Here is a 23,442-nt window from a genome sequence, read left to right as displayed (position 1 = left end):
AGGCCATATTGCCCAGCCCTAGTTCAATGATGCCATTTCTGTTTGTCATGTATAATTTTGTCTATTTTGTGTTTATCCTTGAATAAACAGGTCAGTTTCTTGTTACCAACCATTGTGTATTATTCAAACTCCCCTAATTCAGCTGGCTAGTTGTTATCAAGAGTACTAAAACCCTTTTCAACATGATTCTGACAACTAAGTAGGCTAAATAACTTTAAACTTTTACATGCTCGGATAGGCCAGTATCGGTCAGTATCGGTATCGGTCATTATCGGTATCGGATCGGAAGTGCAAAAACAATATCGGTATCGGATCGGAAGTGCAAAAACCTGGATCGGGACATCCCTAATGTAAACGCAAACCAACCCGCATGACGTCACACGCCCTGCAAGTAAACACATGCTTTAATTCTAGTAGGTCTCAGTCCTGGCACATTTACGGCAATTTCAAGGATTTTGTGCAATCAAAGTAAACATGTTCTGAACCAAACTACTGCGCGGAGATGATTAAGGAGGAAGAGGGCAAGTATTTTGGCCCCCCAGTTTGTGGGACATTTGCCTCGATGTCTTCTCGGAAGAGTGTGTGGGAGAGTAGTCGAGAGACAGGAGTGGTGGAACATTGATGTCCATCCATCCATTTTCTACTGCTTGTCCCTTTCAGGGTGGCGGGGGGTGCTAGAGCCTATCTCAGCTGCATTCGGGCGGAAGGCGGGGTACACCCTGGACAAGTCGCCACCTCATCGTAGGGCCAACACAGATAGACAGACAACATTCACACTCACGTTTACACACTAGGGCCAATTTAATGTCGCCAAACAACCTATCCTGAGTTCCTAAAATATATTATTTTCGCCTGTTTTTCGCTCATTTGTCAATTATTTATTTTGCAACCATCTTTTTTGGCGAATACTGATGAAGCTTGTAATGGCCGCATAGATCCATCCATCTATATCAGAGCTGGGCAAATATTTTGACTCGGGGGCCACATTAAGAGAAAACAATGTACAAACCCCGTTTCCATATGAGTTGGGAAATTGTGTTAGATGTAAATATAAACGGAATACAATGATTTGCAAATCATTTTCAACCCATATTCAGTTGAATATGCTACAAAGACAACATATTTGATGTTCAAACTGATAAACTTTTTTTTTTTTGGCAAATAATCATTAACTTTAGAATTTGATGCCAGCAACACGTGACAAAGAAGTTGGGAAAGGTGGCAATAAATACTGATAAAGTTGAGGAATGCTCATCAAACACTTATTTGGAACATCCCACAGGTGAACAGGCAAATTGGGAACAGGTGGGTGCCATGATTCGGTATAAAAGTAGATTCCATGAAATGCTCAGTCATTCACAAACAAGGATGGGGCGAGGGTCACCACTTTGTCAACAAATGCGTGAGCAAATTGTTGAACAGTTTAAGAAAAACCTTTCTCAACCAGCTATTGCAAGGAATTTAGGGATTTCACCATCTACGGTCCGTAATATCATCAAAGGGTTCAGAGAATCTGGAGAAATCACTGCACGTATGCAGCTAAGCCCGTGACCTTGCTGTACTGCATCAACAAGCGACATCAGTGTGTAAAGGATATCACCACATGGGCTCAGGAACACTTCAGAAACCCACTGTCAGTAACTACAGTTGGTCGCTACATCTGTAAGTGCAAGTTAAAACTCTCCTATGCAAGACGAAAACCGTTTATCAACAACACCCAGAAACGCCGTCGGCTTCGCTGGGCCTGAGCTCATCTAAGATGGACTGATACAAAGTGGAAAAGTGTTGTGTGGTCTGACGAGTCCACATTTCAAATTGTTTGTGAAAACTGTGGACGTCGTGTCCTCCGGACCAAAGAGGAAAAGAACCATCCGGATTGTTATAGGCGCAAAGTTGAAAAGCCAGCATCTGTGATGGTATGGGGGTGTATTAGTGCCCAAGACATGGGTAACTTACACATCTGTGAAGGCGCCATTAATGCTGAAAGGTACATACAGGTTTTGGGGCAACATATGTTGCCATCCAAGCAACGTTACCATGGACGCCCCTGCTTATTTCAGCAAGACAATGCCAAGCCACGTGTTACATCAACGTGGCTTCATAGTAAAAGAGTGCGGGTACTAGACTGGCCTGCCTGGAGTCCAGACCTGTCTCCCATTGAAAATGTGTGGCGCATTATGAAGCCTAAAATAACACAATGGAGACCCCCGGACTGTTGAACAACTTAAGCTGTACATCAAGCAAGAATGGGAAAGAATTCCACCTGAGAAGCTTAAAAAATGTGTCTCCTCAGCTCCCAAACGTTTACTGAGTGTTGTTAAAAGGAAAGGCCATGTAACACAGTGGTGAATATGCCCTTTCCCAACTACTTTGGCACGTGTTGCAGCCATGAAATTCTAAGTTAATTATTATTGGCAAAAAATAAATAAAGTTTATGAGTTTGAACATCAAATATCTTGTCTTTGTAGTGCATTCAACTGAATATGGGTTGAAAAGGATTTGCAAATCATTGTATTCCGTTTATATTTACATCTAACACAATTTCCCAACTCATATGGAAACGGGGTTTGTATATGGGGGGTCAAGGTGTATGTGTGTATAAATGATATGTACACATTTAGCTGTAAAAACCTGCTGTACAGTATGTGTGTTTGGGTCCCTTTTTTTCCCAGGAACACTAATACCAAAAGTCACAATGTCCGATAGAGTTCTAAAAACGTTTTGACAGACCACCTCAAAAAAACTGAATGGAATTTTACAGTTTTTTACTGAATGAGACACCCAAAATGTACATTAAAATAAAGAAAGTGGGATTTACAATATTAACTATGAACAATAAAACACTGAATATTAACAACATATGAACGTCGCTCCTATTTTACTTCTCGGACCAAGCAAAACACAACAAAAATGTGAAAAAAAGCTAAAATATGAAAGCAAAGTGTAATAAACATCCTCTGTGGTCTTAAAATTTTGATTTCTATTTATTGTTTTAATTGGTTTTACCCTTTAAAATCGTTTTTAATCATATTTATTTTAATATTATTTTTATATTGGTTTTATATTTATTTATTTTTTTGTTTTTTATTCAGTCATTGGTAGAGCTAAGGATAATATTTGAATATTGTTTTTAATATTGTTGTGCAGCACTTTGGAAACATTTCTGTTGTTTAAATGTGCTACACAAATAAAGTGGATTGGATTGGATTGAAACATCTACAATATGATATATTATCACGTAAAAATCTGCTTCCGCATCTGGTCCTGACACACACACTTCGGGCTGATTGTTCAAAAAACAAACCCCCCCCACTCTGGTTTGTTCCTCGTCTGAGCTGCTGTGACGTAGATTACCGTAATAACTCGTATAACACCCAAAAGCGCAGATTTCGACCATTGAAATACTTTCTATTACAGATGTCGATAAATGCCGATAAATGCGTTAAAATGTAATATCGGAAATTATCGGTATCGGTTTTTTTATTATTGGTATCGGTTTTGTTTTTGTTTTTAAATCAACATGAAAAACACAAGATACACTTACAATTAGTGCACCAACCCAAAAAACCTTCCTCCCCCATTTACACTCATTCACACAAAAGGGTTGTTTCTTTCTGTTATTAATATTCTGGTTCCTACATTATATATCAATATATATCAATACAGTCTGCAAGGGATACAGTCCGTAAGCACACATGATTGTGCGTGCTGCTGGTCCACTAATAGTACTAACTTTTAACAGTTAATTTTACTCATTTTCATTAATTACTAGTTTCAATGTAACTGTTTTTATATTGTTTTACTTTCTTTTTTATTCAAGAAAATGTTTTTCATTTATTTATCTTATAATTTTTTTTAAAAAGTACCTTATGTTAACCATACCTGGTTGTCCAAATTAGGCATAATAATGTGTTAATTCCACGACTGTATATATAGGTTGATATCGGTATCGGTAATTAAAGAGTTGGACAATATCGGAATATTGGATATCGGCAAAAAGCCATTATCGGACATCCCTACTTTCTATAGTCCAAGACTTACGGTAATTTGAAAACAGCACTGCACATCATAATGGCGGGGACAGTTTTGATGTTAAAGGTCTAAAAAAATTATGTAGAACGTCCGGCGGGCTGAATTTTGCCCAGGTCTGATCTATGTGAATATAGCCAGTCACAAATAGCTTGCTTGGGAATAGGGTAAAGATGATTTATGTCATGAACTGTTGCAAGCATATCAAATATATTAGTAATATCAAAAAGGAAATTAGATGAATGTGGGCATATATACATCACGCCATCAAGTGCACCCGGGCGTGACATGTGTTTAAATTGACATGCTGTTGTACTCTGTCTCAAAGTGTTATTATGTGCTCAATGTTTCCTTACCATTATTGCTATGTCGTCTATTACCATTATTGCTATGTTGTCTATTACCATTATTGCTATGTTGTCTATTACCATTATTGCTATGTTGTCTATTACTATTATTGCTATGTTGTCTATTACCATTATTGCTATGTTGTCTATTACCATTATTGCTATGTTGTCTATTACCATTATTGCTGTGTTGTCTATTACCATTATTGCTATGTTGTCTATTACTATTATTGCTATGTTGTCTATTACCATTGTTGGTATTTTGTCTATTACCATTGTTGCTATGTTGTCTATTACCATTGTTGGTATTTTGTCTATTACCATTATTGCTATGTTGTCTATTACCATTGTTGCTATGTTGTCTATTACCATTATTGCTATGTTGTCTATTACCATTATTGCTATGTTGTCTATTACCATTGTTGCTATGTTGTCTATTACCATTGTTGCTATGTTGTCTATTACCATTGTTGCTATGTTGTCTATTGCCATTATTACTATGTTGTATATTACCATTGTTGCTATGTTGTCTATTACCATTATTGCTATGTTGTCTATTGCCAATATTGCTATGTTGTCTATTACCATTGTTGCTATGTTGTCTATTACCATTATTGCTATGTTGTCTATTACCATTGTTGCTATGTTGTCTATTGCCATTATTGCTGTTGTCTATTACCATTATTGCTATGTTGTCTACTACCATTGTTGCTATGTTGTCTATTGCCATTATTGCTATGTTGTCTATTACCATTGTTGCTATGTTGTCTATTACCATTATTGCTATGTTGTCTATTACCATTGTTGCTATGTTGTCTATTGCCATTATTGCTATGTTGTCTATTACCATTGTTGCTATGTTGTCTATTGCCATTATTGCTGTTGTCTATTACCATTGTTGCTATGTTGTCTATTGCCATTATTGCTATGTGGTCTATTACTATTGTTGCTATGTTGTCTATTACCATTATTGCTATGTTGTCTATTACCATTATTGCTATGTTATCTATTACCATTGTTGCTATGTTGTCTATTGCCAATATTGCTATGTTGTCTATTACCATTGTTGCTATGTTGTCTATTACCATTGTTGCTATGTTGTCTATTACCATTATTGCTATGTTGTCTATTACCATTGTTGCTATGTTGTCTATTGCCATTATTGCTATGTTGTCTATTACTATTGTTGCTATGTTGTCTATTACCATTATTGCTATGTTGTCTATTACCATTATTGCTATGTTATCTATTACCATTGTTGCTATGTTGTCTATTGCCAATATTGCTATGTTGTCTATTACCATTGTTGCTATGTTGTCTATTACCATTATTGCTATGTTGTCTATTACCATTGTTGCTATGTTGTCTATTGCCATTATTGCTGTTGTCTATTACCATTATTGCTATGTTGTCTATTACCATTGTTGCTATGTTGTCTATTGCCATTATTGCTATGTTGTCTATTACCATTGTTGCTATGTTGTCTATTGCCATTATTGCTATGTTGTCTATTACCATTGTTGCTATGTTGTCTATTACCATTGTTGCTATGTTGTCTATTGCCATTATTGCTATGTTGTCTATTACCATTGTTGCTATGTTGTCTATTACCATTGTTGCTATGTTGTCTATTACCATTATTGCTATGTTGTCTATTACCATTGTTGCTATGTTGTCTATTACCATTATTGCTATGTTGTCTATTACCATTGTTGCTATGTTGTCTATTGCCATTATTGCTGTTGTCTATTACCATTGTTGCTATGTTGTCTATTGCCATTATTGCAATGTTGTCTATTACCATTGTTGCTATGTTGTCTATTACCATTATTGCTATGTTGTCTATTACCATTGTTGCTATGTTGTCTATTACCATTGTTGCTATGTTGTCTATTACCATTATTGCTATGTTGTCTATTACCATTGTTGCTATGTTGTCTATTACCATTGTTGCTATGTTGTCTATTACCATTATTGCTATGTTGTCTATTACCATTGTTGCTATGTTGTCTATTACCATTGTTGGTATTTTGTCTATTACCATTATTGTTATATTCATTCTTCCTACATTGTTGATACAAATTATTGTTACAGTGTAATAATTATTGTTACGTGTGGTAATGCCACTATGATACAACATTTGTATTATAATCCTTAAACAAAGTAACAGTGAAACTCATGGGAATAATCACTGAATGGAGAACTGGGGGTGGGATTAAATAAATGATCTTCTTCCCACTCCCTTTCATGCAAAACTGGACAATCATGCATTAGATACTATACATTACCTTTTGCACTATATTAATTTATATTATTATGTGTTGTCAACTTTGTACTTTTTTTTTATGTCATTGCCTGAAATAAATAAATAAATGAAAATGAATGAGACAGAATCGGAAACTATGATGTCAGACGCCATCTGGACCACCTGTTAGCCGGATTGTTTTGCTGCGGCGCCACTATTGGAATATTTCCTAATGTTTACCTTTTTTGTGGATATTACCATTGGCCTGTGGAAATCTGGGATAAACAGACATATACCAGGAGTATTGGAGTTGGATGTGCAGTCCTGTAAGCTTCCAACATTCAATCGCACGTCACGTAGGTAACTTTGGGGGATACATTTGTTGTGCAAACTTTGGGGGGTGAACTGTGCGCCGGGTGGTGGTTTTGAGTGTGTTGTGCAGGTGCTGTCAATGTATTGGCGGGTTACGTGGACGGGAGGGGGGAGATATTATGCGGGATTACTAATGTGTTGTATTAAACGTCAGCCTTGTGTTGTGGCTTCCAGACATACGTCTTTTGTTTATTTATTGTTGATTACCTTCCCAGCTGAAAATCAGGTTCTACCCGTGACTCCTTAAAAAGCCTTGTGGCGGCGACACCCTTTTTGATGACGTTCTAGTCGGATGAACGCAAACGGAGCGCAGGAACGTTCACACTGCAGTCGCATTACATACATATTCGACTTATATCCACATACCAAAGAGGCCGGTGTAGGATGTTAAAAAATTCAGAGTTGTACTGTTCACACTAGAGTTGTACGGTATACCGGTATTAGTATAGTACCGCGATACAAATTAATCATATTCGGTACTATACCGCCTCTGAAAAGTACCGGTTCAAAGTTCCTTTCACTGGAACTAAGGGGCCAAGCCCAACTCATAATTCCTCCTCCACCAAATTTCACACAATTTCGGCACAATGCAGTGTGAAATGTAGCGTTCTCCTGGCAACCTCCAAACCCAGACTCGTCCATCAGATTGCCAGATGGAAAAGCGTGATTCATCAGTCCAGAGAAGGCGTCTCCACTGCTCTAGAGTCCAGTGGCGACGTGCTTTACACCACTGCATCCGACACTTTGCATTGGACTTGGCGATGTGTGGCTTAAATGCAGCTGTTTGGCCATGGAAACCCATTCCATGAAGCTCTCTGTGTACTGTATGTGGGCTAATTGGAAGGTCACATGAAGTTTGGAGCTCTGTAGCAGCTGACTGTGCAGAAAGTCTTTGCACTATGCGCTTCAGCATCCGCTGACCCCTCTCTGTCAGTTTACGTGGCCTACCACGGTTCCATTCTAGAGGCTAATCTTTCCTGTGATAAAATGGCAACCAAGGTAATCAAAAAGGTCAACCAACGAACGAGATTTCTCTATAGAATCTCCTCTCTGGTCAACAAAAGCACCATGAGGGTTCTGGCGGGAACTCTCGTTCAACCCTTTTTCGATTACGCATGCACCTCCTGGTACCCTAGCACCTCCAAAACCCTCAAATCTAGACTCCAAACATCCCAGAACAAGCTAGTCAGATTACTTCTAGACCTCCACCCCAGATCACACCTCACTCCTACCCACTTCTCCAAAGTGGGCTGGCTCAGGGTGGAGGACAGAGTAAAACAACTTGCACTGAGCCTAGTCAATAAAATCCGCTACACCTCCCTGATACCGAAGTACATGTCAAACTACTTCCTTATGACCGCCATAACCACAACACCAGGGGGAGCTCTACTAACCTCGTTAAACCCAGATTCCCATCCAACAAAGTTCTTACTTAACTCATTCTCTTTCTATGCCACATCAATGTGGAATGCGCTCCCAACAGGTATAAAAGAAAGGGCATCTCTATCCTCCTTCAAAACCGCAATAAAAGTACACCTCCAGGCAACTTCAACCCTAAACTAACACCCTCCCCGGATTGTTGTTAATAATCAAATGTAAACAATCAAATGCAGATATTTTTCTTATACCTTCTGATCTCTCTCTCTCTCTATGTCCACTACTTGCTGTACATATCCTACCAAGTCAGACTTACACTGTTTCAATATCCATTTCTCTGTTCTCAATTGTTGATGACTGATGATAACAACCAAACCTAACACCACCCACACACTACACCCCGAATTGTAAATAATGTAAATAAGTCAATGTATACACCCTGATGATTATCTTTTGTGATGATTGTATTATGATAATAGTATATATCTGTATAATAAATCAATTTAAATGGACCCCGACTTAAACAAGTTGAAAAACTTATTCGGGTGTTACCATTTAGTGGTCAATTGTATGGAATATGTACTTCACTGTGCAACCTACTAATAAAAGTCTCAATCATCCATCCATCCATCCATTTTCTACCGCTTATTCCCTTTGGGGTCGCGGGGGGCGCTGGAGCCTATCTCAGCTACAATCGGGCGGAAGGCGGGGTACACTCTGGACAAGTCGCCACCTCATCGATCAATCAAAAACCACTTGGTGGCTGAGTTGCTGTTGTTCCCAAACTTCATTTTTCTTATAAATGGGTTGTACTTGTATAGCGCTTTTCTACCTTCAAGGTACTCAAAGCGCTTTGACATTACTTCCACATTTACCCATTCACACACAAATTCACACACTGAGGGAGGGAGCTGCCATGCAAGGCGCTAACCAGCAGCCATCAGGAGCAAGGGTGAAGTGTCTTGCTCAGGACACAACGGACATGACGAGGTTGGTACTAGGTGGGGATTGAACCAGGGACCCTCGAGTCGCGCACAGCCATTCTTCCACTGCGCCACGCCAGTTGACTTTGGAATATTTAGGAGCAAGGAAATTTCACGACTGGATTTGTTGCACAGGTGGCATCCTATGACAGTTCCACGCTGGAAATGACTGAGCGCGGCCCATTCTTTCACAAATGTTTGTAGAAACAGTCTCCATGCCTAAGTGCTTGATTTTATACACCGGGACAAGTGATTAGGACACCTGATTCTCATCATTTGGATGGGTGGCCAAATACTTTTGGCAATATAGTGTATGTGTAATGTATCATAAGATTTTCTGTTAAAATGAACCCAATATGATATTTTTTGTGGTCCTCTTTATTTTGAAAAGTATCAAAAAGTATCGAAATTAAGGCTGCAGCTAACGATTATTATTCTATCGATTAATCTATAGATTATTTATTTTTTTTCGATTAATCGGTTAATCTATAGATTATTTTTTTCGATTAATCTATAGATTATTTTTCCTTTTACCGATTATTTTTTTATTTAAAATGAAGATGAAAAAATACATTTAGGCCAGTTTTTTCAAAAGGCATGACTTATTTACAAAAAAAAAAGTATGGCCACTCAGTCAACATTGACAACAACATGACAAAATATTCTGTAACAATGTAAACATTTAAAACTTTTAACATTTAACAAAATTAAAAGTAGCTTATTTGCTTTTTAATGTGCAAATATAAAAGTAAACATCCAGTGCAAATCTTAATATTCTGCAATAGTATAAGCATTTCTAAAGTAAAAGTATTGCTTATTTTGCTTTAAAATGTGCAAAAATAAAGATAAACATCCAATACAAAAAAGTGCAAAACGAAATATTCTGTAACAGTGTAAACATTTCCACAAAAGTAAAAGTATTGCTTATTTTGCTTAATATCACAACAATGATAGTATGATTAAAGTGAAAGTTAATTGTTGGTTTGTACATAGTATATGTAACTGTTAATGTTGTAAAAGGTATTTGCACATCTAATTAACGTTAGCGTCTTTGTAAACACTGAACAGGCACGCCAAACGCGCCTCTCAGAGCGAAACGGTGTTTTAGTTTATGAATTTACAACGCAGATACAAATGACACATTCATGTTTTTGTGTAATGATGACAACGTATACTCACGCGGACGATTGACTAGTTGATGGTGATGGCAAGAACGCTGTCGGGTGTTTTCTTTTCAAATGTTCCTTCATAGCCGTTGTGCTGCTATGATAGGCCATTTCCGCTCGACACAGTGTGCATACAACAACTGTCAAGTGTGTTGCTTTTTTCGCTGTGCTTATCCCACACTTGAAGGGATGTACCAATGCTGAATGTGGCTTCTGGATTTCAATTAAAAGACCAGACCGTAGTTACTTTTTACTTTTATTTTCCTTTAGTTTGCAACAGTTTTTCCAACGAAGAAACAGCTTCTTTTTTCTTCTTTAGTCTTTTTAGCAGTCATTAGCAGTGTTAGTAGACTTTAGTTTCTTTAGCTGTCATTAGCTGTCTTTAGTAGCCTTTAGCTTCTTTAGTAGGTGAAAAACCTTTAAGGACAAAACACCACAAGATAAACATGCTGTAAAAAATCAATCAATTATCAATCCCATAATTTACAATTATTAATTAGGCTATCAAACTCTTAACCATTAAACAAGTGCAAGAAAATGGACACATCTTTTCCCTTTAAGTTAAAACAGATTTTAAATAAATTGTCTCAACATAAATGCACCAAGATACATATAAAATACATTTAAACCCAGAAACACAATAGATAAATGCAGCAGAAAACCCAATATGCAAATACATAAATACCTAACCAATTAACCACCTATTTAGATACATATTTAAAATCCATATTCAATATAAATATATTATTAATTTAGCAGTGAAACACTCAATCTTAAACGCTGTCTACTGGTAGAAAAATGCCCCTTTTTCTATGCCCTCACCAGCAGCCAATGATCCAACACAGTTAAATCCAACACTTGAAGTTGAGCGACTTCACCCTCCTGATGAAGCAAACTGCAACATTTATCAAACTAAGCAAAGAATATCAACACTAAACAACAGTTACATAACACACTGTGTGTATTTAGCCTCCAGACTAAGCACGCTACATGCACACAACCCCCCCCCCCCCACAATCTCACCAGCGCAACAGGTGCGCCACACCCACAAAGAGAAATATTAAATCTTACATACTTTTGGCACAACTCTGTGTTATCTGTAATGAACTAAACCTTTTTCCACTCTGCGCTGGCGTCTTTTGTACTCCTTGATTTGACAAAGCTGTCTAATTACTGGGCTCGCGCACCAGCAGATGAGACGGGAGCGCGCCGCGTTATACCTGCGCGTGAACGTAAACTGATCGGCTCTGATCATATAAGCCGACTGGCCGAAATAATGCCGAATTATATACATTTCCTGGGGTTGCCTAGGTGAATAGGGATGCGGATGTGCTCTAAGATAAAATATAATTTTATTAAGTGGGGTTTAATTGGCTGGTTGCTAAGCAGCCACGGTTGCGAGCTCGCGCGTCAGCTGACGAGACAGCTGTTCACCGCTACAACATTATTAGGCCGTTTATTGAAATACTCCCACACTTTTGACGACTTTTGCCGTGCTTTTTTTCCCTCGCTCGCACCGCTCGCATCATCTGCTTTGCGCTCCGCCATGACGGCAGTGTGACGTAAATATGCGACGCATCGACGCGTCGTTTCAGCCTTAATCGAAATACATTTTGGTACCGATACCAGTACCAAAATATTGGTATTTGGACAACCCTAGTCTAATATGAAAGCACATTAGGGATGTCCCGATCCGATATTTGGATCGGATCGGCCGCCGATATTTGCAAAAAAATGCGTATCGACACGGCATGGGAAAATGCTGATCCAGATCCAGTTAAAAAAAAAAACTCCGCTATGTGTTTTCCAACGCACCTATTTAAATAGTACATTCCACTTTTCTGCTGCTCCCTATAATTTCCGTTCCGCATTTTCCAGCACACCTTCAACACATCCACAGGTCTGTGGATTCTAACGCAGTTGCTTTTAGCTGCTGGCATTACACGACAGGCTCTTCTCACTCTTTTCTGTGTCTCCCTCTCACAGACATCAAGCGCACCTTCTTACATACGTCACATACGTATAAGCCCTCCCCGAGCAGAGAGGTAGCAGCATGGCTAACGTTAGCTGTGATGCTCGCGCAGCCGTGCGAGCAACGTTCTCTCTAAGGTGCGCGCTTGTGCAATTGCGCACTGTTTAAACGTCCTCTGCGCATAGCAATTATATGCCACGCAAAAATTCAAATAAAAAAATAAGCGCATAACAATTTTCGACACACCGACACGACAGAGAAAACAGCTTTCGTCATCATTGTTCAAATATTATAACGTCTGTCGAGACGCTTATCTCTGTTCGGTGCCACACGTCCACACCATCAAAATGCCGAGGCAAAAATTTCCAGATCAACACCGTATGAAAAAATTAGTGATTTTTTTAGTTGTGATTTCCTTCTCTGCATGAAAGTTTAAGAGTAGCATAAATTAATGCAGTATGAAGAAGAATGTTTTAATGTAGACATGCAAGCCTTAAAAGAAAATGTTGAAAATCAAGACTACATTTCCTGCAAATGAATGCATTTCTACCCTATATTTTAACTTTAGATTTATTCTCATATCAAACTCTTTTTGCTGTCTTTTTGACACTTACATCCGGCGCCCCCCTCCACACCCTGGATTATAAATAATGTAAATAATTCAATGTGATTATCTTGTGTGATGACTGTATTATGATGATAGTATATATCTGATAGTATATATCTGTATAGTGGACCCCGACTTAAACAAGTTGAAAAACTTTTTCAGGTGTTACCATTTAGTGGTCAATTGTACGGAATATATACTTCACTGTGCAACCTACTAATAAAAGTCTCAATCAATCAATCAAAACACATAGAATCATCATACTGCTGTGATTATATGCATCAAGTGTTCATTCAAGGCTAAGGCAAAATATCGAGATATATATCGTGTATCGCAATATGGCCTTAAAATATCGCAATATTAAAAAAAGGCCATATCGCCCAGCCCTAGTTCAATGATGCCATTTCTGTTTGTCATGTATAATTTTGTCTATTTTGTGTTTATCCTTGAATAAACAGGTCAGTTTCTTGTTACCAACCATTGTGTATTATTCAAACTCACCTAATTCAGCTGGCTAGTTGTTATCAAGAGTACTAAAACCCTTTTCAACATGATTCTGACAACTAAGTAGGCTAAATAACTTTAAACTTTAATACATGCTCGGATAGGCCATTATCGGTCAGTATCGGTATCGGTCAGTATCGGTATCGGATCGGAAGTGCAAAAACAATATCGGTATCGGATCGGAAGTGCAAAAACCTGGATCGGGACATCCCTAAAGCACATACAGTGCATTCGGAAAGTATTCACAGCGCTTTACTTTTCTCACATTTTGTTAAGTTACAGCCCTATTCCAAAATCGAATGAATTAATTTTCTTCCTTACAATTCTACACACAATACCCCATAATGACAATGTGAAAAGAGATCAAATAAAGTTAAAGATGCTCACTTGTTGCCGTAGTCGATCTTGGACGTGACTTTCTGTTTTAGCTCGGAGAGCTCATCCTGCGGAAGGGTGCCGGAGAGGATTTGGGAGCGCCATTCGATGAGGTCATAGATCATGTCCCGGACCGAGTTGAACATCTCGCGTTTGTCGCCCTAAAACAGAGCGACCAACGCGTGTTTAGGTGACAATAATGCTCTCCACAGTGCCGATGTTCTTTTCTATACTGTACTCACCACATAAAGGTCCCTCCATATTGAAGCCCACTCTCGTAGCGTGGTGGTAACCTCCTGAACCAGAGGCAGCTCTGTCGGGATGACGGTCTCCTTTTGCCTACGGCAACAAAACACCAAATAAGAAAAAAAAAGGCTGAGTCAGCATCCTCTCTCTGTGTGTCCTTTCTTGTGTAGATACTGAGAGGGGAAGCGCTTTGGAGTGCATACTAATGGTGCCATCATTGGCACTGCAGTTTTATACAGTAGACATTATCGGTTAAAAGGACGCACTTGAAATTGTGAAAAGCGGCTGTTGAATGCAGTCTCATTGGGCATCAGGTGCCATTTAAAACGCAGAAGAAAGAAATGTGCACTTTTCTGACCAGTAGTAGTGACCATGTGGCCCATGGCTTATTGTGCAATTAAAAATTAAAACTACAAATGCAGGTCATAAATGTCAATGACAAAATCACATGGTTTTTACTGCACTGCAGTTTTTTAGCGGTGCTATTTAGTACGATATTTCGTGGTTACATACTTACATAAATGATTAATATTAATGGTCCTCCTCTTACGACGTTCTGTGTTCCGACATTTTGTTGTTACCAACATACTTACAATAATTATTATTACAGATGGTCCTTCTTTTACGATATTCTGTATTACGACATTTCATGATTGCAAACACACTTCCAGAAATTATTAGCACATGTGGTGCGTGTTTTACGTCGTCACAATTAGAGATGTCCGATAATGGATTTTTTGCCGATATCCGATATTGTCCAACTCTTAATTACCGATTCCGATATCAACCGATGCCGATATATACAGTCGTGGAATCAACACATTATTATGCCTAATTTTGTTGTGATGCCCCGCTGGATGCATTAAACAATGTAACAAGGTTTTCCAAAATAAATCAACTCAAGTTATGGAAAAAAATGCTAACATGGCACTGCCATATTTATTATTGAAGTCACAAAGTGCATTATTTTTTTTAACATGCCTCAAAACAGCAGCTTGGAATTTGGGACATGCTCTCCCTGAGAGAGCATGAGGAGGTTGAGGTGGGCGGGGTTGGGGGGGTGTATATATTGTAGCGTCTCGAAAGAGTTAGTGCTGCAAGGGGATCTGGGTATTTGTTCTGTTATGTTGTGTTACGGTGCGGATGTTCTCCCGAAATGTGGTTGTCATTCTTGTTTGGTGTGGGTTCACAGTGTGGCGCATATTTGTAACTGTGTTAAAGTTGTTCATACAGCCACCCTCAGTGTGACCTGCATGGCTGTTGACCAAGTATGAGTTGCATTCACTTGTGTGTGTGAAAAGCCGTAGATATTATGTGACTGGGCCGGCACGCAAAGGCAGTGCCTTTAAGGTTTATTTAATTTTGAAACAGATACCGATAATTTCCGATATTTCACTTTAAAGCATTTATCGGCCGATAATATCAGCAGTCCGATATTATCGGACATCCCTAGTTTTAAGTGTTGTAGAGCATACAAATGTTTTAAATTAGATTTTCCTCTGAGGTTATATTTCTCCTCTTTTGTTGAGAAGAATTGTTGTACATTCTTGGGTAGCAGGTTATAGTTTGCTTTGCACATCATTTTAGCTGTTTGCAAATGCACCAAATCGTTGAATTTCAATAATTGTGATTTAATAAATAAAGGGTTTGTATGTTCTCTATATCCAACATTATGTATTATTCTAATTGATATTTTTTGTAGCACCGTTAGTGAATGAAGCGCACATTTGTAGTTGTTTCTAGGGATGTCCGATAATATCGGCCTGCCGATATTATTGGCCAATAAATGCGTTAAAATGTAATATCAGAAATTATCGGTATCGTTTTTTTATTATCGGTATGTTTTTTTTTTGTTTTTTGTTTTTTTATTAAATCAACATAAAAAACACGAGATACACTTAGAATTAGTGCACCAACCCAAAAAACCTCCCTCCCCCATTTACACTCATTCACACAAAAGGGTTGTTTCTTTCTGTTATTAATATTCTGGTTCCTCCATTATATATCAATATATATCAATACAGTCTGCAAGGGATACAGTCCGAAGCACACGATTGTGCGTGCTGCTGGTCCACTAATAGTACTAACCTTTAACAGTTAATTTTACTCATTTTCATTAATTACTAGTTTCTATGTAACTGTTTTATATTGTTTTACTTTCTTTTTTATTCAAGAAAATGTTTTTTATTTATTTATCTTATTTTATTAATTTTTTTAAAAAGTACCTTATCTTCACCATACCTGGTTGTCCAAATTAAGCATAATAATGTGTTAATTCCACGGCTGCATATATCTGTTGATATCGGTATCGGTTGATATCGGTATCGGTAATTAAAGAGTTGGACAATATCGCAATATCGGATATCGGCAAAAAGCCATTATCGGACATCCTAGTTGTTTCCCCATATTTCTACACAATAACTCAGATATGGTAACACTAGTGAGTAGTATTATCTATATTATTATTATTATTTATGGGAAAAAATATTTTAGAGTTCGTACAATTTGGTCTTTGGCTCTTTCGGAACAGACCACTGACGAAAACTCTTTATGACAGACACCATTTAAAGTCAACATACTGACCCGCAGCCCTCGACTGTGGCTTCTTTCAGGTGGATATAACAAGCTGGAAAGATGCCCTACAAGGGGATTAAAAAAAAAAAAAAAAAAAGAGGTTACTGCAGACATGTTTGAGCTTCACCGGGTCAGAAGCTAACCGTGACAGCCTGATAACAAAGGCGAAAAGTGTTAACCGAGTACTCACCTTCCTGGATCTCCTCCTCAGCCTATGCCCTCTGTACCAGTCTAAAAAAAAAGAAGACTCATGACAAGGTGTGTATAATAAAATAAAAGACTTCAAAGAGTTTTTGTTGTCAAATCATCTATACGTGCAAGACAGACATGTACTTACGTTCATATGTCTCCAGTATGTGCACTGTGTCGCCAATCTGCAAGGACAGCTCTTCCTCTCCCCGAGCATCGTAGTTGTAGATTGCTAAAAGAGACCGCAGTTAAATGAAAAAGATGGATTATTACAATAGAATAGAATAGAATAGAATAGAAAGTACTTTATTGATCCCTGGGGGAAATTCAGCACCACAGTTTGCTCACAATAGACAATAAACACTTAGGTATTTTTTTACATGTGAATAATATAAATACAGTCTATTATACAGCATTATTCACATGTGAATAACATAAATACAGTCTATTATACGGCATTATTAACATGTGAATAACATAAATACAGTCTATTATACAGCATTATTCACATGTGAATAATGTAAATACAGTCTATTATACATCATTATTCAAATGTGAATAATGCTGTATAACAGACTGTATTTATATTATTCACAGTCTATTTTACAGCATTATTCACATGGGAATAATATAAATACAGTCTATTATACAGCATTATTCACATGTGAATAACATAAATACAGTCTAGTATACAGCATTATTCACATTTGAATAATATAAATACTGTCTATTATACAGCATTATTCACATGTGAATAACATAAATACAGTCTACTATACAACATAATTCACATGTGAATAATATAAATACAGTCTGTTATACAGCATTATTCACATGTGAATAACATAAATAAAGTCTATTATACAGCATTATTCACATGTGAATAACATAAATACAGTCTATTATACAGCATTATTCACATGTGAATAATATAAATACAGTCTATTATACAGCATTATTCACATGTGAATACCATAAATACAGTCTATTATACAGCATTATTCACATTTGAATAATATAAATACAGTCTATTATACAGCATTATTCACATGTGAATAGTATAAATACAGTCTATTATACAGCATTATTCACATGTGAATAACATAAATACAGTCTGTTATACAGCATTATTCACATGTGAATAATATAAATACAGTCTATTATACAGCATTATTCACATGTGAATAACAAATACAGTCTATTATACAGCATTATTCACATGTGAATAATATAAATACAGTCTATTATACAGCATTATTCACATGTGAATAACAAATACAGTCTATTATAGAGCATTATTCACATGTGAATAATATAAATACAGTCTATTATACAGCATTATTCACATGTGAATAATATAAATACAGTCTATTATACAGCATTATTCACATGTGAATAACATAAATACAGTCTATTATACAGCATTATTCACATGTGAATAATATAAATACAGTCTATTATACAGCATTATTCACATGTGAATAACAAATACAGTCTATTATACAGCATTATTCACATGTGAATAATATAAATACAGTCTATTATACAGCATTATTCACATGTGAATAATATAAATACAGTCTATTATACAGCATTATTCACATGTGAATAACATAAATACAGTCTATTATACAGCATTATTCACATGTGAATAATATAAATACAGTCTATTATACAGCATTATTCACATGTGAATAACAAATACAGTCTATTATAGAGCATTATTCACATGTGAATAATATAAATACAGTCTATTATACAGCATTATTCACATGTGAATAATATAAATACAGTCTATTATACAGCATTATTCACATGTGAATAACATAAATACAGTCTTTTATACAGCATTATTCACATGTGAATAACATAAATACAGTCTATTATACAGCATTATTCACCTGTGAATAATATAAATACATTATACATTTAAGTACAGTCAAAAAGGAACATATGCATTATACAAGAAGGAAGAGGCGCCAAGGTCCTTCCTGGCAATATTTGTACACCTCGTGTTAATGTCCACCCACATTGGTGCCTCGGCCTTGTAGCCACTCATGTTTTTATAATCCAACACATTTCTAACGTGTGGTGGGAAAGACCCAAACACCGAAGGCGGTGGGAAATAAAGGATCTAATAAAATCCCCACTGCAGTTGTTCTCTGGTGAGAAGGCGATCATCACGTTAGAGCTCAACCGGCCGTGACGGACATCCTTTATAACAACAGCCGACACGAAAAACACACACAGGTGTCATGTCAGGCACTTGTGTTAACAGGCCGAGTTTTAATCGCGACATTTATGTGTGCGCACGTCCTGCTGAAAGAAACATTCAGCTTCTGCTTTGTTGTTGGACACCTCAAAGTCAAAGCTGTCATGGAGGTCAATTAGCTTAAAGTAGTCCGCCTCCGCCACACACAATAGCGATGAATATCCACTTAGCTACTTACTAACGTTGTTTATTCATACTCTTAACGCCTCAATTAACTGTTTCCTATTGCCGGGTGTCTACAAAAGTCAAAAGTCAGCGCTAAGTCAACAAACACTAGCAATAACAGCTGAAGCAAAAAAAGTACCATATTTACCGGACCATAGGGCGCACCGGATTATAAGGCGCACTGCCGATGAGCGGGTCTAGTCAAGTCTATTTTCATACAAAAGGCACAGCGGATTATAAGCCGCATTAAAGGGGTAATTTTATGATTTTTTTCTAAATGTAAAACACGTCCTTGTGGTCTAATAAGTAAGAAAAGTTTCTTTTGCATAATATTGCGAAGCAAAACGCTAGATACAGTAATATGTCTTACCTTATACACACACCATAATAATACTGGTATGTTGAAGCACAGTACAATCCATCAAGCAGTGCGGCTTCATAGCTTACCAAAGTCCTACTAAAACATTTTGATGGATTTTTGAGCGCCGTGTGTAATGTTCTATATTTTCAATGGAATGTATACAATGTTGGTGTTGTTTACTTGAGTCATATTGCAGTCTACATGTATCTCTTATGTGTGACTGCCATCATATTGTAGTTTACACGTAGCTCTTATGTGTGACTGCCATCTACTGGTCACACTTATTTCACCATGCACCAAATAAAATAGCTTCGAGGTCGGTAAGCACAACCAAAATGTTTCCGTACATTATGCGCCTGGATTATAAGGCGCACTGTCGAGTTTTGAGAAAATGAAAGGATTTTAAGTGCACCTTGTAGTCCAAAAAATACGGTACTCTTAACGCCACAATTATTGCCGGGTGTCTACAAAAGTCAATAGTCAACAAACACTAGCAAAAACAGTTGAAGCACAAAAAAGTATGTATTTTTTTCCATTTCCTCCACAAGATGGCATTACTGCTGTATTAGTAAGGATTTTACTATAAAACGCATATTGCGATACTAGAGTCACGATATGATACAGTATTGTAATATGGCGATATACTGCAATATTCTGCATAGTTTACTGATTCATTGAAAATGCAGCTTAAAATACAACTTGTATATATATGCAAATCAGGTGACAGTAGGGATGTGACGATATGAACATTTCTTATCACGATTATTGTGAGCAAAATTACCATTATCATTATTATCGCCGTATTTTTAAATGTGCTCAAAATGTTAAAAAACTACTTATACTGAAATCTTTTAACAAAGTTTTATTTAAAAAAAACACAACATATTTAAAATGTATGCATGTGCCTCAAGTAGAAAATTGAATGGGCATATGAAAGCAACACAAGCATTATTAACAAAGTGATATGGCAGAAACAAAATAATAACTAAATAAAAATAAATGTAAAATTGTGCAAGATGAAAAAATGGCTGGATGCATGGCACCTGATGGCAATAAGACGTAACTGCACTTTTTGTCCATATACTAATAGTGTTCATGTATGAGATCTAGTCTTACGTATAGGACTGCACGTTTATAATAATAATCAAGATTGTTTTTTATCAATATTTAAATCAGGATTATTAATCACGATTATTCATTATGTTAGGTAAAACAGTGTTGAAGAGGGGCGTTAACACGACGCCATCATGTAATTTGTTATGTCTAATAAAACGGCTATAGATCAGGGGTCCCCAAACTTTTTGACTCGGGGGCCGCATTGGGTTAAAACAATTTGGCCGGGGGCCGGGTTATGTGTGTATATCCATCCATCCATTTTCTACCGCTTATTCCCTTTTGGGGTCGCGGGGGGCGCTGGAGCCTATCTCAGCTACAACCGGGCGGAAGGCGGGGTACACCCTGGACAAGTCGCCACCTCATCGCAGGGCCAACACAGATAGACAGACAACATTCACACTCACATCCACACACTAGGGCCAATTTAGTGTTGCCAATCAACCTATCCCCAGGTGCATGTTTTTGGAAGTGGGAGGAAGCCGGAGTACCCGGAGAGAACCCACGCATTCACGGGGAGAACATGCAAACTCCACACAGAAAGATCCCGAGCCCGGGATTGAACCCAAGACTACTCAGGACCTTCGTATTGTGAGGCAGATGCACTAACCCCTCTGCCACCGTGAAGCCCACATATATATATATGTATATATATATATATATATATATATACATATATATATATATATATATACACACATATATATATATATATATATATACATATATATATAATATTATTAGCATGTACATAATATTATATATATATATATATATACATATATATATATATACATTTATATATATATACATATATATATATATATATATATAATATTATTAGCATGTACATAATATTATATATATATATATATATATATATATATATATATATATATATAATATTATTAGCATGTACATAATATTATATATATATATATATATATATATATATATATATATATATATATATATATATATATATATATATATATATATATATATATATATATATATATATATATATAATGTACATGCTAAACGACCCAATTTCTGTTACTTTTTTGATGAAAATGAGTCAAGTTGTTATCTTAAAAGGTCAAATGGCTGTATATTGTTGTTTTACAGTCCACATGATGCAGTCTGATGGTCAGCCATATTTTAGTGGAGGCCATAAAGCGCCTGAGTCAGCCTTGTGTCGGTCTGTTATCAAAGACTATGCTCAAAAATGTGTTTGTGACCCTTCAGAACACTGCAAACAGACAGAATGAACCAGAACACCAGGCACACGCTGGCAAATGAACAGAGACTCCCCCCTGTCCCGCCCCCCCCCCCGGGAAATGCGTTCGCATGTTTCGAGTACACAAAAGGTAGCGAGCGACATGGCGTGAGGGTCACAACACAAACACAAAAAAAAATGGAGGCGACATTAATGCGAGCCGTCAGAAGCTAGTCACTTTACAGCGGGGTGCGCTCAATTATGCCATCACTAATAGCAGGAAATGCCTGTGTGTTTGTTTTTAAGTGGGCCACTTGCTCAGCCCAAATGGCCCTTAATCCAAAACATAAAGCACCACACTTCACAGGGCAATGAAAAAGGATTGGCGTCCATTAAAACGGACGCGATGGACGACAACCGTCAGAATGTGACGAGCCTGACAGGTGTTACGCAACTCTTCACTGCCAGCTGAGGAAGGGGAGCATGCATTTCTCTGGAGTAGCTTGCATGCTAATTATTTTCTAAACAGTAGCATCCTTTGCAGGAGGCAGGGACGGGGGGGGTCATCATTACTAGACATAGCCTCTTACGTAACATAAGCCCCTCGGAGAGGAAGCCAAAGAGGAATCAGATCGCACAACAACTACACCCCCCTCCCTACAATTATCCTAACACGCCGCTGATTGTAATTCCACACTTTTGGGCCTCAATTATAAGCCGCGTTAATCCACGTAGCCACCGATAACGTGTTATTACGGAATGCTGATGAAGGAGTCTGAGCGACATTGATAACGTTCAATGAAGAGAGCCTGCTGACGTCGGTTGTCTTTCTTCGTTTTTTTGTAGCATCAGCGAGTTAGCCAGGGAATCCCAAACGAGAAAGCACTTTAAGTTGGACCACCAAGAAGAAGCCGACAAGTCAGAAACCACGCGGTCAGCTTGCTAAAATGCATGGTCATGGGGGGGGAGTCATAATTGATGGAAGAGGTACCGTGTTTGGTTTATGCTGCCATCTACTTTTGAAACACTTTTAAATGAAATATATCAAAAAATGCCACTTATTTTCTTTGCTTAAAGGGGAACATTATCACCAGACCTATGTAAGCGTCAATATATACCTTGATGTTGCAGAAAAAAGACCACATATTTTTTTAACCGATTTCCGAACTCTAAATGGGTGAATTTTGGCAAATTAAACGCCTTTCTATTATTCGCTCTCGGAGCGATGACGTCACAACGTGACGTCACATCGGGAAGCAATCCGCCATTTTCTCAAACACATTACAAACACCTAGTCAAATCAGCTCTGTTATTTTCCGTTTTTTC

At 37.3% G+C, this 23,442-nt stretch overlaps 1 protein-coding gene across 1 annotated transcript in view; it reads right to left on the bottom strand.

The window, feature by feature from the left end:
- The window catches only part of dock1 (dedicator of cytokinesis 1), a 533,069-nt gene that overhangs the window by 476,592 nt on the left and 33,035 nt on the right, over nucleotides 1-23,442 (bottom strand). Inside the window, exons 2-6 of the mRNA XM_061931733.1 lie at nucleotides 17,135-17,218; nucleotides 16,988-17,028; nucleotides 16,807-16,862; nucleotides 14,220-14,316; nucleotides 13,990-14,138 (exon numbers count right to left, since the gene is read on the bottom strand). Of these exons, the coding sequence (XP_061787717.1) occupies nucleotides 13,990-14,138; nucleotides 14,220-14,316; nucleotides 16,807-16,862; nucleotides 16,988-17,028; nucleotides 17,135-17,218 (427 nt within the window). The remainder of the gene's footprint in view (nucleotides 1-13,989; nucleotides 14,139-14,219; nucleotides 14,317-16,806; nucleotides 16,863-16,987; nucleotides 17,029-17,134; nucleotides 17,219-23,442) is intronic.

This window comes from Nerophis lumbriciformis, linkage group LG39 (assembly GCF_033978685.3).
Source record: "Nerophis lumbriciformis linkage group LG39, RoL_Nlum_v2.1, whole genome shotgun sequence".
In the NCBI taxonomy this organism is placed as follows: Eukaryota; Metazoa; Chordata; class Actinopteri; order Syngnathiformes; family Syngnathidae; genus Nerophis; species Nerophis lumbriciformis.
This window is presented reverse-complemented; position numbering and strand designations above follow the sequence as displayed.